Genomic DNA, 19,087 nt, shown 5'->3' with positions numbered 1-19,087 from the left:
ACGTTGACCCAGTTGGTAAAGGTACTTGTCACTAAGCCTGATGACCTGAGCTCAATTCCCTGAACCCACACAGTGGAAGGAGAGATTCAGCTCCTGCAAGCTGTCCTCAGATCTCTATTCACATGCCACAGAAGTGCAAAACACCAATGTTCATGCACACACACACATGCACTCATGTACATGTACACACATGTAAGTAGAAATGTCATTTTAAGTTTTTAAATATTATTATTAAATCGCTGTTAGGTTTTTTTTTTTTTTTTCAGGGGGGAGCCTTTTTTGAGACTGAGTTTCTCTGTGTAGCCCTGGCTATCTTGGAACTCACTATGTAGACCAGACTCAAACTCACAGAGATCTGCCTGCCTCTGCCTCCTGAGTGCTGGGATTAAAAGGTGTGCACCGTCACTGCCTGGCTCACTGTTAATTCTTAAAGTAGAAATACATGGAAATTAAATTTCTATCTGGATGCAGTGGCGCACTCCTTTAATCCCAGCACTCAGGAGGCAGAGGCAAACAGATCTCTGAGTTCAAGGCCAGCCTGGTCTACACAGTGAGCTCTAGAACAGCAAGAGCTACATAGAGAGAACTTATATAAAACGAACAACAACAAACATTTCCATTTCAAAGTCAGAGAAAACGATTCCGAGTACTGGAAAGATCACCCTCCAGCGATATTGAAATTTGAGGAGACAGGTTAAGTAAGCTTGACTGGCCAGGGTCAGGAAAGAAAAGAAGGTACTGGCCACCTTGGGAAGGTAGGAGACACACTCTGTCCTCACAGGTTCCAGAGGGAATCTGGCAAGGTCTTTTTCAACACCTCCTTCAAAGGCAAGAAGGAAAGTGAAGGGCTGTGAGCCAAGGCCAAACCCTTTAAACCTCCACGGTGCCTCCAGACTGAGCTGCTGTGAGTGATGATGGAATGTCACACAGCACAACACAGGTTGTATTGGGCTGTAATTGGAGAGAGCACTGCCTAGAGAAGAAAATCCTCAAAAAAAAGCTATTAACAGTGAGGAAATCAAGGCAAGAACTTTGCCATAATCATGTGAGATACAAGACTTAGGTAAAATTAGAAGCAGTTCTATAATACGACAAGAGGAGTCAATATCATCTCAGATGGGACTGTTAGGGTGATGTCTGGCTCCACTTAAAAACCTCAGGGGGGCTGGCAAGACAGCTCAGCACCTGTTCAGACCCTGTTTCCATTGCCAGGACCCACATGGTAGAAGGAGAGAACTGATCCCCAAAAGGTGGCCTCTGACTTCTATATGGGCACTATGGCATCCCCCAACCACCCCACACAAATAATAAAAATGTAATTAAAAAAATAAACATGTCAGGGATGACCATGATGACCCGGGCGGGCCCCTGTCATCCCACCACTCGGGATGTGGGGACCAGAAGTTCAGAGTTCTATTCAGACTGGGCTACACCAGGAGAGGCTGTTCCCCAAACACACGCGCGCACGCTCACGCGCGCACACACACACAAAACAACAACAACAACAAAATCAGAAGTGTTATGTCTAGAGATTCACATTCACCTATAAAAAAGTTAAAAAAAGAAACACAGACAAAAAGAAGCAGGTGACACAAATTAGGAAAATTGAGGATCTAGAATGGCAGGAAATGAGCAATCTTTCTATCTATCTGTTTGTCTGTCTGTCTGTCTTTTGCTTGTTTTGGTGTTTGTTTGTTTGTTTGTTTTCAGAAACAATCTCTCTATGCTATCCCGATCTCACTCTGTAGACTAGGCTGGCCTTGAACTCACAGAGATCCACCTGCCTCTGCCTCCTGAGTGCTGGGACTAAAGGCATGCACCACCATGCCCTGCAAATTTTATATGTTAATGTTTAGCTAAAAGAAGAGTCTGGAAGAGCTCTGGGTGGGCTTCAAACACAGGACTACCCACTGCATGTGATTGCTTTAAACAAGGGATTAAATTTGATTGTTATGGACCCAGGGAGCAAACTGGGGGCCAAGTTTTGGCTACAAACAGGACTTGATGGTCTGAATTGTCCAAAGCGGAAAGGGTGCCAGGTGGAGTAGTGAGCAGCAGCCAGCGCCCTGCTCCTGCACAGCGGGAAGAGGCAGGATAAGAGGGCTCCCTATTTCAGCCAGAGCAGCCACATCTGTCGAATTCACCTCTGGGTCGACTTGACTGTGGAGAATCAGCTCAAAGGCCTAAGAAAACAAGCAAGGAAATGAGAGACCTGCCCGGCAAGGGTGGCCGCTGACTCACCGGGTGAGCTCACAGACAGGAATACCTAAGGACCTACAGGTACAAAGCAGGGACATCCCACTTCCTTCCCACTTGGTTCTCTCTTGGATCTCACTGTTTTATCAGCAATAGAAAGAAAAAAGCGCTTTAGATTTAGATTTCAAGAAATTCAAATAGGCTCATAAACTGTTAGACCCAGAGTCACCACAGGACCCAATAATTCCATTCTTCTTTATCTGCCCCCCAAAATAAGGACATATGTCCACACAGAAGTATGTATGTTGGTATCCATAACAGAAAAAAAAAATTAGTCTTAATGAAGCCTATCATTGTGTATAAGTAATCTATGACAAATAAAAATGTCTTTGGGAGGCCGGAGAGATGGCTTAGCAGTTAAGAGCATGTACTCGCAGAGGGCCTAGGTCTGAATCCCAGCATTCATATCAGACAGCTCAGAAACTCCTGCAAAAATCCAGTGGCAAGGGACCTGACACCTCTGGCTTCCCGAGGCACGTGTGGTCATGGGCACACAGCCTCACACAGAAACACAAATATGCATAACTAAAACCCATCTTCCTAAAACTGTATTTTTTAATATCCAGAATCTGTAGAGACAGGAAGTAAATTAATGGTGGCCAGGGGCCAGGGCAATGGGTTACTATGGGTACTTTTGGTGTGATGAAAATATTTGTTTCCCAGCACCACAAAAATGAACAAATAAAAATAAAATAAGGGTTGGTAGATGGCTCAGTGGGTAAAAGTGCTTTGTCCCCAACACAGATGACCTGAGTTTCATCCCTGGAGCCCACACAGTGGAAGGAGAGAACCTACTTCCTCAAGCTGTACTCTGGCCTGCACACACGCGCGCTAGATTGCTAGCCAGCCAGTGTAGCCTAAACAGCAAGCCCAAGATTCAGGAAGAAAGACCCTGTCTCCAAAGTGAGGTAGAGGATGCTAGAGACACCAGATACCAGCCTCTGCCCTTCACACACCTGCACCCATACACACACACACACACACACACACACACACACACACACACACACACACTTCTAGCTCACTTTACAAACTCTAAATATTTAGAAGGAAAAAAATGTACAAAATTTCAACTTAAGTGAGAGTGAGGTCCTAAACGATGTGTGTGGACAGCATTTTCAGGAGCCTGGAGGCTTCGGAACTTCCTACACAGCAGCCCTTAGAAAGCCAGTGTGGAGGGGAACAAGAGTAAGGTTGAGAGGGGAGATTAGACATCTCACTGCTGAGGGGACTTTCTCTCCTTGATGCGTCATCTTCCGCCTGTGTCTTGTCATGTGACCATCCAGGCGGTAAGTGTGTGTTGCCTCTTCGGAGGCTGACACAGTACAGCTAGAGGACATCTGAGTCCCTGTCATTTCAAAAAGCACGAGGCGAGCTGGACATATGAACATGTGTGAGTTCACATATGATCCTGCTGGGGTCTGGCCATTGAAATGTAAATCTCTGCTTTAAAAGGCCAGAGGACTCTCTTCCCAGTGCTGCTAATGAAATACTCAAATGTTTCATTTAGTTCTTCTTGAGATGGCTTCTCGGTGACCCGCTGCTTCAACTGAATCATCGTAGTAATTAACTGAATGGCATTCATTTATATTTTCAGTTAATGGAAACTTACTGAATAATTTCACATCAACACATACATCTGTTGCCTAAGACATCCCTGGATAAAGGCCATTTCTGTCCTCTAAAATCTCTTTGGTTTTAAACTTTTGTCATTAAGGTAACAAAAAAAGAAAAAGAAAAGAAAGAGAGAGAGAGAGAGAGAGAAAGAAAGAAAAAGAAAAATTAATTACCACAGAACTAACTCTTCAAGGGAGGCAAATTCAACAGTTGTCTGTGCTGTTTGAAAGTGCCATTATTGTTTAATTTTAAAGCTATTTTTCTTCAGGTTGTCACCTCTCCAGCATGCAAGAGCTGGTTTTCACCTTCCAAAATCTTCATTAACTAGTCAAATATCATACCAACGTCTCTAAGCTGGCAGTTAACAGAAGGCAAGTGACCAAAACACTCATAAATGAACCAACTTCATGACAGAACTACTCAAGGATCTAGGCACCCCACCCCAAAGAACTGCCCCAATAAAATCCCAGTCCCCATTTTCATCGTCAGAGTCCAGCCATCAATCATATGCCCACAGGTGGGGCCTGTAAAGGCTCTGTGCCTGGGTGTCGACTCTTCTTTTCAGCCTCAAGCTTTCCACAGCCGACATAAGAACTCTACTAGAACCATGCTAAAGGTTGCACCTACCTTGGACAGCAAAAGTAGCTGTTCAGACATGATTGATTATCAGCCAATTAAGGAAACTATTCAAAGTGCTAATTGAAGAAGCTATTCGACCTACCCGGGAGCAAAAACATTCCCATGAGTCTATACTATAAAGTACCCCAGTGGCCAGCCGAATACCAAATGCATTCTATCTGCCCCACTTGAAAATTATAAGCTGAAAAAAAAAAAAAAACTAAGTCTATACAGTCATTTTTCAAAAAGGACAAATTCCACCAGACAAAGAAAATCAGCATATTGAATGAACCAACACATTCGCTCCTCTTCACCACTCAGAGACAGCTCTGGTTTGCAAACAGGTGTTACTAACAAGAAATGCCTCCCTAGATGACAATTACAACTGCAATGTAAAATTTCTACAGTTGTTCAAGTCTAGAATTCAAAGTTTATCCTGATCACGCTTGAGCAAATTCTTTAAAATCCTTATTTCCCCCTTTAACAAACTTTTGATAAAGCAATAGCTCCCAACATGCAAATAAAAAGATGTGTGGTAAACTTTTGTGCATGAATTATCGCACATCATGTTCTGATAAAATATGCAGAGCGCAGTGAAAAATCTTTCCCAACCCCGCAAGAGAGACTACAAAATCTTTACAGCATGTATGATTCTATGTATTTTTAAGATGCATATTGGTAGCGATGTATGTTTCCTTTTGGTAAAAACTGCCACACACATACTCACAAGCAAAAAAAAAAATCTATGATCCCATAAACAAAATAAATAAAATAAATAAGGTCTAACACTGTTAAGCCAGGTCCACCCCGGCTCTAGATCACATTAAACCGTGATGATTCCATCCAAGTGGCCCCAAAAGGATTCTGGAGGTCCATCTGCAGCCAGCCCTGCGTGCATCCTAAAAGGGTTTTGTTCCAGCAGTGATTTGTTTGCTGAGTTCTGCATCCAGCACTGTCCAAACAGATGTGAGTTTGGAAGCGAAAGAGCAACACGTTCCCCGAATGCCGAGGTCGCCCGGGCCTCCCGGCTCCCGGGCTCCCGCGCGCGCTTTCCGCCGCTGCATCCGCTGGGGCTCCGGGAGCCACGGATCCGCCCGCACCGGGAGCCCCGGGGGCGGGCACCGGGGAGCCCGGGAGCCCACAGCCGGGGAGAGGCGCGGCCCCGCAGCCCTAGCACAATGCGCCGGCGGGAACCAGGGCTACTTGGCGCGGCCTCGCCCGCGGCCCGGCCTGGCCCTCGCCGCTCGGTCCCCGTGCCCTCGTCCGCCCGCCCGCGCTCACCGTTGCAGAACTGCAGCAGCGAGGACGTGTCGTACAGGCTGCTATAGCTGGAGAAGCCGTCCTCCATGCTGAGGCCGGGCCGCGCCCGCTCCGGCCGCGCTCACCCACACACTGCGCCCTGCCGAGCCGCCGCGGCGCTGGCGCTGGGGCCGGCCCTGCTGTGGCTGCCGCCGGTCACCATGGCAACCCGGGCCCGCCGCCGCCGAGAACGAGCACCCGGCGCCCGCGCTGCCCGCGAGGGGGCGGCCTCGGTGGCGTGGCCGGGAGGAGACGTGGCGGGCGGGGCGCAGAGCTGGGCGCGCCTGGGTCCCGCCTGGGTCCCCGCCCTGGTCCCCTCCCTGGTCCTTGCCCCAGGATCCTCAGCCAGAAGGCTCCAAGGAGGCGCAGGGACAAAAGACAAGAAGGCAAGAAAGCGAGGGACGTTTGCAGCCCATCCCGGGACCCCGGGGACCCTCTTGCCCACCCTCTGTTCCCCACGCGCTGTCCCTGCGCCCCTGGCAGCTGCCTCACCAAACATGGACAAGCATGGTGGTGCTTGCCACTGCAGAGCGCCTCCCTCTGGGCCATGTCCTGCAAGGGGCGTCCCTGTCTGCATGTTCTCATGGCTTGTAACTCCATGAGAATCCTTGTGCCCCAGGAGACCAACGATGCAGAAAGAGGCCACCCGGTCCTCCTTCTCCAGTGACCACAGCCCGTGTGATGCTGTCACTTTACAGACTAACTTGTGACAGATCCAGAGATCTGGGCTCACTGTTATCACGGAAGAGACCAGAATGTCATCAAAAGAAAATTGTAAGAAAAACACATCCAAGAGTCAGTAACATACCCAGCCTATACATAGGTTAGTGGTCTGAACTTGATTACCCACGGCCAGAAATAAAGATGCTGACAAGTGACAAGTGAGGACGAAGCAGAGAAAGGAAGGCTTGACTCAAGGGTGGGCTCTGTCCCCTGGAGGCAAAATTCTGAAGTTTTAAGTATTAACTTCCACTCCTAATAGTCACCTAATAATAAAGGAATACAAAGTTATCGGGCAACTTTCCAGACCTCCCTGGGGCTCTGAAGTCTATCTTTCTGGAAGTCCCCCCACATACACACTTCGTTAGATGGCAAGCCTGGGGATGAGATCTGTCACTCTGGTACCCAAAGATGTAGGCAGAAGAGAGATGGCCGTGCCTGTCCCCTGTCCTAGCTAAGGAGACTTAAAAAATAAGGTTATTTCATGGAAAATATGTGGTAGGTGGAGACAGAAGGGCTCCAGATACTGCTGATTGAACTGTACCAGGTGGGTGAAGGACAATGGTGTGGGCAATAGTCCAAAAAAGAAGAGCGGGGCCTGCTGTCAGCCCAGGGGGTTGGCCTGACGTGAACGAGGGGCTCACACTGCAGGTGTGAGGAATGAAATGGAGCTAAAAGAAAGGGTCCAGACCAGAAGCCTGGAGGGGAAGAGTAAGCCAGACTCTGGAGATGGAGGGACGAAAGGAAGTCTCCGGGCAGATATGTGCATCGGTGGGTTGGAGGGCTGAGGTTGAGTGTGACCCGGACAGTCAGAGTCAGGATCTGTTGTAAAACAGCCCAGTGTGTTTTCAGTGCTCCGGAAATGAGGACCCCGAGGTCAGAGGGAGGAAGGATGGACTTTAGGGAAAGTACTGTAGGACACACAGGGCCGGAAGGATGAAGAAGGTCACTTGAGGACAGCCAGACTCCATCGGGACTCTGTGGCAGCTGCAGAGACAGAACTGGAGGACGTTGGCAAAGAGATCGCCCATGAACCTTTTAAAGTAGAAAATCGGAGAGGTACTGGGGGCAGAGCCATGGCCAGGCGGAGAGAAGGGAATGCTGAAAGAGCAGCCAGGAAACAGGCAGCTGAGAGGAGGAAGTGGCCTCAGGAAGCTGCCAGCACAGAGCTTCCAGGAGGTGGGCACTGTCCTCGGTTCTCTGTAGAGCACATCGAGGAGCACCAGGCCGGAGGAAAACCCATGTGCACAGTGGTGGAGGGCTGGAGGTGACCTGCAGAATTGCGGAGAGGCAATGTAGGGTGCAAGGTGGATTCCTGGACACCACAGGTAGACTGTGGTGACATGCACGTTCCAAACTTTGGCGGGAAGAGAAATGAGACCACAGACGTTGGCAAATAGGTCGTCCAGTCAAGAGTTTTCACCGCCCTGCCCAACCCAGGTGAGTCCTCTGCATCTGTAAGAGGCAGGTACTACAGGGAAGGCATTTCAGAAGGGTGAGATGTAATACCAGTGTATCCTCGCTCTGAGCTCTCCTCCCCATTTCCCATGCTCCCCTCTCAGGATTTATGCTTTCTCCCCTCTGTTCTGCAGTAATGCTTGAGGACATATTGGATACCTGGGGCCGGGAAGACGGCTCAGTGGATAAAGCACTTGTCACACAAGGTGAGGACCTGAGCTGGAATGCCCAGAGGGCAGGTAAAACTAGCCGTGGGAGCTCCCACTGGTAATCCCAGCATCCCTACAGTAAGATGGGAGACAGACCCAGCGGATACGTGGGCGTTCATGGGCCAGCTAGCCTGGCATGTGCAGTGGCCAACAACAACAACAACAAAACTATCTTAAACAGGGTGGAAACAGGGACTGACAGCCGAGGCTGTCCTAGCTCTACACCACAGCACAGCAAGTGCATGCCTGAACACACACTAAAGTGCACACATCATACACTCTCACACACAGCAAGTGCATGCCTGAACACACACTAAAGTACACACATCATACACTCACACACACAGAAAGAAAACACACCGTGGAGGTGTGGTGTTTTAAGAATGGAAAGAAAATGATAACCACAGGCAAATTATTAAAGATGATTCTTCTTAGCCATGCTTATGTTCCTGGTTTGGGGTGCTTTGTGGCTATTTGGTTGGCACAACCAATGTCTAAGGATGGAAAAAAAACCAAAACCCTGAGGTGGGAAAGGAGAAACACGCCCAGTTCAGCTGCAAAACAGCGCAGATTTTCTTACAGGATATTATTTCCACTGGAGTGAAATTACAAATGAGAGTCCATTCAGAACTCAGTCCACTTGCTTTTGAGGCAGTAAAGAGCATCATTACACTCTTAACCTTGAGGATTAAACAGCCATGGTTTTCCCACAATCTTAAAATCTGGGTTAAAAAAAAAAAGCAAAATTTAGAATAATTAGAAGGGTATGCATTTTAAGTCAATTAAGTATAATCTAGACAGCATTTTTAAAAGATCTAAAGTGTGCAAGAAAAATATCTAAAGGCTTAATTGATAATGTGTGATTTTTTTGTGCCCAAACATTTTAACAGACTATTATTCCACGTCACTTTGAGATAATTTGTGACCTGAGCCCAGAAAATGTTGTCATCATAATTAATGAGGTAGACTCTCTAGGACAATGTAACCACAGTGCTCAGTGGGATTAATAACAGCATTTGTGCAATGTGTGAAAAAAAGAAAGAGAGAGAAAGGAAAAAATGGGTGTTTTGTAGCCTTTATTCCTAGAGAAACAATAAGAAAAAAATCACCCAGAAATGTGAGGCTTTGCATACCTATTGTTTCATTCAGCATTCTCCAAAACCATCTGCCCAGTGCCAGGCACCACACTTAGGGCTGGGAATGAATGAAACAGAAAACATAGTGCTGTCCAAAGCACCTATGGCCACAACACCAAGTTACCTGGTCACAATCAGCACCGAGAGAGGGGGGGAGAGAGAGAGAGAGACAGAGACAGAGAGACAGAGACAGAGACAGAGAGACAGAGAGAGAGGTTTCACTTCTGAGAATATATTTAAAAGAATTAAAAGCAGGGATGCGGTGAGGTGTTTGCACGTCCACATGCATGCCAGCATTAGGTGCAACAGCCGGAAGGTGGGGATAACCGAAGTATGCATTGGTGATGGACGGGATAAACACAATGTGGGGTATCCATGGCATAGAATATGATTTCAACTTTAAAGGGAGAAGAATTCTGACACCTGCTACCGCAGAGATTATGCTGCGTGACTAAGCCAGCCCCAAAGGATAAATACTGTAGCATTCTACTTATATGACCTCCCTAGAGTGGGTGGAGGCAAAATGATAGATGGGCACTGGGAGGTCAGAGTTAGGAAGCTGCTGCTTACTGGAGTTACAGTTTCAGTTTGGAATGATGAAAATGTTCTAGAGGCCTGGAGACAAAGTGTGGCAGTTCAGAGTGCAAGCAGGATTGAAGTTCAGATCCCAGGAACGAGTAACAAGCCAGGCATGGCCCCACACATGCCTGAAAGCCCAACAGTGAGGGAGGCAGGGACAAGAGGATTGCCCGGCCAAGGTGGCTGCCAGTCTAATTGGAAAAAAAACCTGTGAGCTCCAGGCTCACAGAAGATCCTGCCTCAAGGGAACAATGACCAGCAATAGCCAATTCCCTCCTCTGGCCTCCATACAGTCACATAAGCCCATTCATACCCATGCATGTAAATGTGTGCGCACACACACACACACACACACACACACACACACACACACACACACACACACACGAAGAGAGAGAGAGAGAGAGAGAGAGAGAGAGAGAGAGAGATCATAAACGATCCCTCCTCTATATAAATAAAGGAAGGGAGGGAGGAAGGGAGGAAGAAGGAGAGGGAGAGAGGGAGGGAGGGAGGGAGGGAAGGAGGGAGGGAGAAAGGAAGGCTGAGATATTTGGATATAATGACAGAACACAGCATCTACCTTCCAAGGGGAGCTTCTCCCACAGTCCTCAGAGGAAGAACGCTGCCCACACCTTGCCCTTGGCCTTCTAATCTCTAGAATCACAAGACAATAGAGTTGTTAAAATTATCTGGTGTGCGGCATTTCATTATGGGAGTCCTATCAAGCAAATACAGTCATCAGAGAATCTCAGAACCACGGACTGGTTAGTCTGCAGACTCCAGCTTCCACTCCTGATATTACAATCTAAACTATAAATCAGGAATGGTGGGGCACAGCTACAATCCTAACACTTAGGGGGCCTGAGACAGGACAAGCACATGTTTGAAGCCAGTTTGGGCCACATAGTGAGATCCTGTCTCAAAAATGGTATATGATGTACAGAGGATACATATGTTATACCCTCACATGATAAATGTTCTATAAAGTGAGAAGCAGAGAGATTCGTTCATCAATGAGGAGCATTAAGTTATGGCTTCCTGCCTGCCTGCCAATGTAACTGTCTGTTCTACAGCATCCCTGACACAGACACTCAGCCCCTCTCAAAGACAGAGTCCCAGTGATTAAGTATATTACTTTACATTTTACCCTAGGTGCCCTTGCCAAAACATCCTTCATTGACCCTTTCAATCTAGTTTATTCAGTCTGCCTGCCTCATGCCTGAAGCATCTATCTGTTCAGAAATATCACAGTAATACCCCATGTAAGGATCTTCCTGTCGGCTCCATTACTTCTGGGCTAACTGAACCAATGAGAGTTAACCTGTGCCATCTCATTCTGTTGCCTATCATGACATACAGACATCTTGGCATAGACTTTACGTTCCTGCCTCAAAGGCCAATGGCGGCCTCTAACACACCCTGCCAGACCATGCTAGCTGCAAACTCCCATTCACAGCTTTCAGTCATGCCGTCCACTTGAGTACTTTGGAGCTTGCCAGCAAGCTCTCCCTGTCCTGAGTTCCCATCTCCCGCCCCATCAGCAAGGCCTTGGTGAGGATCCGAATGCACCTTCAAGCCTGTCCCCTACCATCACTATGTATCCCTGATGACAGTGGCCCTCGACTTGTGGGAACCAAGCGCATGTCCATCTCTCCCGGAGGATATCCTTCTAAGGCTTCACCAGGACACAACGCTGAAGAAAACAGACCATCTGTAAAAATGATGAAACACAGTTTCCCATCACACACATTAGACTTTCAAATGCCAGAAGAGAGGCTGCATCTCTCCAGGATAATGCTCTCCATTTGCATGCCTAGACACATAGCATGGCCCATGGTTTCTAGACTCCTTATCTGCATAGAGGCCCATCCCTAGCACATGATAACCTCACAGGACCTTAACAGGGTGGCCCTGCCCATAGAACCCAGAATACTATGATCTCATTGCTGTGAATGAGATTCACGTTGATATTACTATTACTATTATTATTATTATTATTATTACTATTACTATTATTATTATTTGAGTAGCCAGGGTATGGATGTTGGCTCAGAGTAAACCATGGTCAATCATAATCCTATCAGTCTTTGAAGTGAACTGACGTCAGATTTTTTCCATCTTGTGCTGAGCTAATTGGTTTTGTTTTTATCTACAGACAGGATTTATCTTTATTCCCACTAAAATGTCATTTTATTGGTTTCCATCCATCATTTTAGCCAACCAAAATCTCCTCAACTCTCAAATCTGGCGTCTAACCCACCAGCTCTGTGACAGCAGCGAACACGGAGAGAGAAATCTCCAGCGTCTCCTTCATCCTTGTCAGCCATAAGCACATTAGCAGAGCAGGTGGGGGAGGGGAGAATGCAGGGGCAGAGCGCTGGAGAGGCCTCCCAGGCGCCTCCGCTGATCTTCTTATCAATACTTCGATAGGTTTGTCCAAGGACAGATGAAGCCACCCCAACTGTCTCCTCAGCCAGCCTAGTCGCCTCCATACCATTCATGGGATGTCAAGAAAGGTCTCTCTGGCCTTGTCTAGTCTGGTAAGACCATGAATGGGTGGGTTTGGCTCTTAGCAACAGCCTTTCCTGCCAAGCATTTCCACACTAGCTCTTCAAAGACTTGTTGAAAGCTTTTCTCAGAACCGATATTAATATGAAATGTATCGTTTGTATTTTCCAGAATCCCACTTTTCCTCCTTTTTTGGAAAATGATGACCTTTTCTCCCCTGCCAGTTTTCTGTAATTCCGTCTGGCAAAATTACAGATGGTTTGTCAAAACCCAGAAACTGCTGTGGTAAGCGAGTGACTCTCCACGGCTCTCTCCTCGCACAGGCTCTTATGAGGGCCATTTCTTCTGCCTTTTCACTTTAGGATTTTCATCCTTAGTAGAGAAAAAAGAAACCCAGAGAGCAATATACAGGCCAGCCTTCCTGGTCCTTAATGGCTCCTGTCCCAAGTTCAAGTGTCCTGGGTCTTTATTGCCCCCACAGCTCATCTCTTGAAGGTGACTTCTGCATTCCTACAGCTCTCAGGGTCGGAGTATGTGTGGCACCAACCAAGGCACTGAGTCCTTTCTACAGCCATCTGACCTCACAGTCCTATTATAAAAGTGCTGACCTGTCATAGTCTAAGGATAACGTTGTTCGCTGTCTATTTATTCGAAAGAATTTCTTAACGATTTGCATCCATCAAATGAACTTCTGAAGTATCTGAAGTCAAGTGGAAAATTAAAAACAATTTGCAGCTGGCTTTCTTTTTTTCTTATTTATTTTTATTTTCAAGGATGTGTATGTGTGTCTGTCTGCATGTGGGCTTGTACAGATGAGTACAGATGCTCACACAAGGAAAAAGAGGGTGTTGGGTACCCTGAAGCTGGAGTTACAGGTGGATGTGGGTGCTGGGAAAGGAACTTGGATCCTCTGCAAGAGCAATGTGTACTTTTAACTGCTGAGCCATCTCTCCAGGCTTAGAGTCCATCATATATATATATATATATATAAATATATAAATATATATATATTTAAATGTCTGTTGCATTGAGAAACCCCGGGGCTGTAAACATCTAAATGTCCCAAATACAATAAGGCAGGCGTCACAGGACACTGTGGGTGAATTTCAGTTTATAGTGTCTCAACAGGACAATTTCATCTTGAGGACATTCATTTGTCTGCTCCATCATGTTGCCTGTATGCTCCAGAGCAGCTCTTGGCAGGCTGCAGGCTGACCACTGAGACGATCAGCTAATATTAGAGCCATGCTCATCACAGTGGGCCTGGGACAGCCAGGGTCCTGCCTATGTCCTGGCAAATGCCCAGCTGTCTCCCTTTGACTTGCTAACGTATCCTAGTGGGGATAATACATTATATGGTCACTCTAGCTGATGTGGGAAGGCTTAGAATCCACTTGCGTTGTGCACTGGAAGACATTACTGATATTCATATGTGCATATTTAAAATGCCATCTGAAGCTGCCTCTAAGCAGCAGAGTTTCAAAAATACTGTGAAGTTACTAGAAATCTGGAATTTTATCAAGAAAGTTAAAAAAAAAAAAAAAAAGACCCACTTATGGATTAGCTTGGGACTTCCCGCCAAGGTCCTATAGGGCTTGCTCATCTTGGGGGGGAGCTGTCCAGAGTGAGGATGAGAAGGGGACCCATAGAACACAGAGTCCAAACCACAGGACAAGAACGGAATCTTCAGGAGGACGGGAGGGGATAAGAAGCAGCATGCTAAGAGGATGCTAACAGGCAGCCAGAATGATCAGAAGGCAGGGAACAGGCGTTGCAAGTTAGGTAGGCACTGTTTCACCTGGACATCTGCTTGCTCCTCAAAGGTCAGTTGCCCATGGGAAGGACATGGAAAATGAAGGGGGTCACTACTACGTATTCTTAAGACTTTGAGAGCTATAGTGTGTGTGTGTGTGTGTGTGTGTGTGTGTGTGTGTGTGTGTGTGTGTGTGTGTGTGTACATACGGATAGAGGCCAGAGGTCATCCTTGGGTATCATTCTTCAGGTACCATCTACCTTGTATTTTTTTTTTTTTTTTTTTTTTTGGTTTTTGGAGACAGGGTTTCTTTGTGTAGCTTTGCGCCTTTCCTGGAACTCACTTGGTAGACCAGGCTGGCCTCGAACTCACAGAGATCCGCCTGCTCTGCTCCGAGTGCTGGGATTAAAGGCATGCGCCACCACCGCCCGGCCCGGCCGAGACAAGGTCTCTTACTGACCTGAAACTTAACAAATAACCAGACTGGCTGACCAGAGAGTCTCTGGGTCCAGCATTGGATTACAAGTTTGGTACCACACCTGGCTCTTTTTCCTGCGGGTGCTGGGAATCAAACTCAGGTCCTCATGCTTTATACAGAGAGCACATTGCCCTCCATATGAATCTTCGAATCTCCCCTCCCAGCTTCCATGTGCATTCGCTCAGTCTGCTGATTCCTTCACAGACTCGACCTAAGAGGTCTGCGCAACTGTCTTCTGAGGGGGGATGCAGGAGGAGAAACAGTATCATTTCTCAACAGGAAGGACCCCTCCTTTGAGTAAGAAGAACGGCAGGGTGACAGCTGTCTGGGCCTTTTCACCGAGGCACCGAACTCTAGAGTCTGTGATAACGAATCAGTCCTCAAATTCAACTGAGTGAATCAACAGATGGGACAACAGTGAGCTCATACACACCGTGGGGACTCCACACCAATGGACTTCACAGGATTTAGCTTTTCCTCCATTTATATCCGACATCTGTAAAGGTGTTAACTAAGTGTATACAGTCTGTACACTGTCTGTGTACAGTTGCCCCTTGGTTATATGCAGGGGACATTCTCGGGACCCATTGCTAATATCAAAGCCCACACATGCTTGAGAATCCTAAATAGAAAGCCACAGGGTTTCCCAGAACCCATGCACACCCACCTGGTTTGAGCCCAGCACACCAGGCAGATGTTGTACCACTAATTTCCAGCCCAGCCCTGTGCTTAAGCCACATCCAGATGATGCTTTATCACACCCTACCAATGTCAATGCTACATAAATAGCTGTGGCACTGTATTATTTAGAGATCCTGATGAAAAAAAAAAGACACTGAACTTTTTATGTACATTTTTTCCCAATAGGTGGTTGACTGAATCCACGGGCACAGAACCCACAGTGCCCCACTTATGTATGGGAACAGTTATGTCACCTGCTAAGACTTTATTTTTGATCATAGGACATTTTATTGTGCCATTTTAAAGCAGCAGGAAAACTATTCCCCAAAGGCAGGCATAGTTTAGAAAGCCCATCTGTTTCAGTTGGAGGAGTAGACACATAAACTATAGTATAAAAACATGCTATGGGAATGTTCTTTCTCCCAAACGCCGTTCTTTGTGCCCTAACGATTCACATTCTTATATGTCCCGAGTGAGCCTGCAAAGCATTTTATTCATAATCCTTACTGTCACCCCAGTACCGATTCCATAGGTGATAAAAAGAGACTGGGGAGCTACATGCTTGCCTTGGGCTCCCTGTCTCTAATAGTATATTTAATTATATTAAGAACATAGCCCAGAAATGAGAATGTACCTTCCACACTGGAAGCTGGCCTGTCAGAGTTCAACTCTAACCTAGTCCCTCCTCAGTCAAGCGAAGAGGGATCAGAACCTGTGAGCCCACAGCAGTGGGGCTAGGCCAACCTTGCTGGCGACCTGGAACTTCTCATACCTGTTGTGTGTCACCAACCTGCCTGGAAAATGGGCCATGTGCTGTTCTCTGTACCTGCCCCCGCTCCCATCTCACAGCCGGACTTATGTCCCTCTACCTCTGACCCTTATTTTCTCAGTCACCATCTCTCGAGGCTCATCTGGAATGTTACTCACCCCTAGAGGCCCTCTATCCTCCCCTCCACACATACCCTGCCTGCTCCAAACTCCCCAGCACCCAGGTACTGTACATAAGGTCCCTGTGACCTCGCTTCAGGCTCTGTACTCCCTAAGAACAGAGACTGAACCCCTCCGGATGCTCAGGAGTTAGAGTTGGTCTGAGCTGGATCACACCATCCTGCCCAGGGCGAGCCTGATGAAGACTGCGACTCTGCCCTCACCTCTTGGGCAGTGAGTGCACCCGCAGAGGCTGCATTCCGGACTATAGTTCTCAGTGGGTCACAGGATGAAAAGAAAGCATGGGGGGGTGGTTCATGTTGTGTGGGTTTTTTTTTCTTTTAACCAGAAAAAAATTCTTTATGATCACTGGACTAGTTTCCATTTTAAGCTAATTAGTAAACTGCATTTTGGCTCTTTAACTGGCTAGCTTAAATTTAGCTCATCTTTTCACTTAAAATCAAGCTGTCTGCGGGGTTTGCAAGATTTGCAATTAAAATCTTAATTCATTTCCAAGAGGATACAATCTTCCCCTCCCCCCTCTTTCCTATCTTCAGTTTTGGCCCTACCAGATGCCACCCCCTAACCTCTGAGTGGACAAAGAAGATCGTCCCTGACTAGCAAAGCATCCGTGAGCCTGGCCAACGCCCTTGGTTGCCTCCCAAACAAGCAGGACCCATGCCCGTGGCTGCAAAGTGTCCCTCAGGTGTGCAGCTGAGCCCCTATTCTTTACAGGATCCCAGTGGGGTTATTAAAGGTGTGCAGCAACCTCCCCACGGCTAGCAGCAGAGAACTAGCAGAGGTACCCTGATGTATCAGCCATGCATATACTTTAGCGGCTGCACATGGGGGGGGGTGGACTCTGAGGACTCTCTGGACAGCAGCCTGGGTGCAAGCAAGAAAGGTACGCATGGGGGAAGGGAGGCAATATCCAAATGTAGAATATTACACAGTCATCATGGCCAACCAGAACACTATAGCCGAGACTGGGTCCCACCGGGTTCCAAGAGTGCCTTGGAGGAGTGTGGAGCCTCCTATCTCTGCGACCAGAGTCATTCTGGGAACTGGAGAAGATCCCCTTCCTCCAGACTCTCACCCTCTGGCCTCCCATTCCACACCCTCTGCTCGTCCTCCTACTCCCCTGGAGCCATACCAGGAGCTCTTTTCCTGCCCAGCTCTTCCTGCCTTTTGCAAGCATGGTTCAGAGGCTCCCACCACAGCCCAGCACCCCGGCCCCATGCAAGTCAGATTAAAGGTGGGAGTGACGGGGAGATGCTCACCCAACCTCCTCGGAGCAGAAGGAAGACATCAAGCCTGGTCCTCCCTGTGTGAGCCACCCGGGCTGTCCCTCCTCCAAGGGGAGCCTGGAGGCAAGGCAGATAATGAGCAGACTGTGTGCATCTCATGTCCTTCCTTGCCGTTAGTAACCATCCATTACGCAGGCTCCAATGGGACCCGCAGACCCCGAGAACACTCCAGGAACAGGGTAGGGTCTTTTTGGTGGGGGAGGGGGGAGCAATCACCTCAGTTAGCCGCCTCCTCTTCCCATCCAGGCTCCTGCTCTCTGCCACAAGACCCTGTGTATCTGGGAGGTGGTAAGTAGGGCAGATGGGCTGCCTCGGGGGGCAGGCTGCACTTAGTGAAATGAGCTCTGTGGCCTGGGAATTCTGCAGAACAGAGAGGACTCGAAGTGAGACCTGCATCTCTGCAGTCAGAGAATTACCCTAGGGAAATCTGGAACCCCTTTGTTCTCCCAGCAGCTTAGTCCTGAGCAACGTCCTCCTCCCTGGATCTCATACAGGGACTCTAAGTTTGGGGGCCATTCCAGTCTAAGCCCCCTGGGGTGCTGGCCAGGTGGAGGCTCCTGGTGCTTGTCCATGGACACGTGGTATGTCTGTCGGGAAGGAAACGTTTCATTTGGGGGCTTTGCTTTCCTCTGAGGTTGTTCATGCGGCATTTAAAATGACAAAATAAACTTCCTTGGGCCAGCAAGGTGGCTCAGCAGGTAAAGGCGCTTGCTGCTAAGCCTGACACACCAGAGTTTGAGGCCTTGAACCTACATGGGAAGAGAGAACTGACTTCCATGAGTTGTCCTCTGACTTCTTTTAGATGTGCACTGTGGCACATATGTTCAAGTGCACACACACACACTAAATAAATAAATAAATAAATAAATAAATAAATACAACAAAACTTTAAAGAAAAATAATAACCTTCCTTTTAGGAAACCATGGCCAGAGGTAGCAGGCATCATTACTGTGTGTCCAAATTTAAATAGCAAAATGAGAGGCTGGCAGCCTTTTGTTGCTGCCCTGAGTGTGTGTGTGTGTGTGTGTGTGTGTGTGTGTGTGTGTGTAAGAGAATGTGTGTGTGAGAGAGAGGAGGGGGGAGGGAGGAAGAGAAAGAGAGAAGTGTGTATGTGTGCGTTTGTGTGTGAGAGAGAAAGTGTGTGAGACTGAGAATATGTGCGTGAGAGAATGTGCATGTGAGAGTGTGTGTGAGAGAGAGTGTGTGTATGTGTGAAAGTATGTGTGTGTGGGGGAGTGTCAGGATATTACAAAAGTCGTTGAATTGTTTCCTTTGAAGAATGAGCCCTGAGTGACTTTAGGATCTGATCACTGTAGACCCCAGAGGAGTGGGGGCGCAATACAGTTGGGCACCCTGCTTCTGGGACAGCATGTGACCATTCTGCACCCAGTATGCTCAGAATGCCAAGCCCTCCGGGCCCTGAGTGCAAGGGGAGAAAGTACATTGTATTCATTCAGTGAGTGCCTCATTAGGAGCACCTGCCCCTTGTCTGTCAAGCTACAGCGCACCATGGGTCACACACGGGTTGTGACCCACTAAT

The 19,087-nt window shown here is 47.7% G+C and overlaps 1 protein-coding gene across 5 annotated transcripts in view; it reads right to left on the bottom strand.

Moving 5' to 3' along the window:
* Positions 1-19,087, bottom strand: part of Eml1 (EMAP like 1) — a 163,459-nt gene that overhangs the window by 109,033 nt on the left and 35,339 nt on the right. For 2 of the 5 annotated variants that reach the window (XM_028882104.1, XM_028882106.1), the window contains exon 1: positions 5,773-6,204. The exons of 2 other annotated variants lie outside the window; for them this stretch is intronic. In XM_028882104.1, coding sequence (XP_028737937.1) covers positions 5,773-5,839 — 67 coding nt within the window. In that variant the 5' untranslated portion in view covers positions 5,840-6,204. Of the gene's footprint in view, positions 1-5,772; positions 6,205-17,519; positions 17,604-19,087 lie in introns of those variants that run through there. One more of the 5 variants, XM_028882110.2, reaches the window with a different exon arrangement.

The sequence above is a fragment of the Peromyscus leucopus genome, chromosome 14 (assembly GCF_004664715.2).
Source record: "Peromyscus leucopus breed LL Stock chromosome 14, UCI_PerLeu_2.1, whole genome shotgun sequence".
Classification (NCBI taxonomy): domain Eukaryota; kingdom Metazoa; phylum Chordata; class Mammalia; order Rodentia; family Cricetidae; genus Peromyscus; species Peromyscus leucopus.
This window is presented reverse-complemented; position numbering and strand designations above follow the sequence as displayed.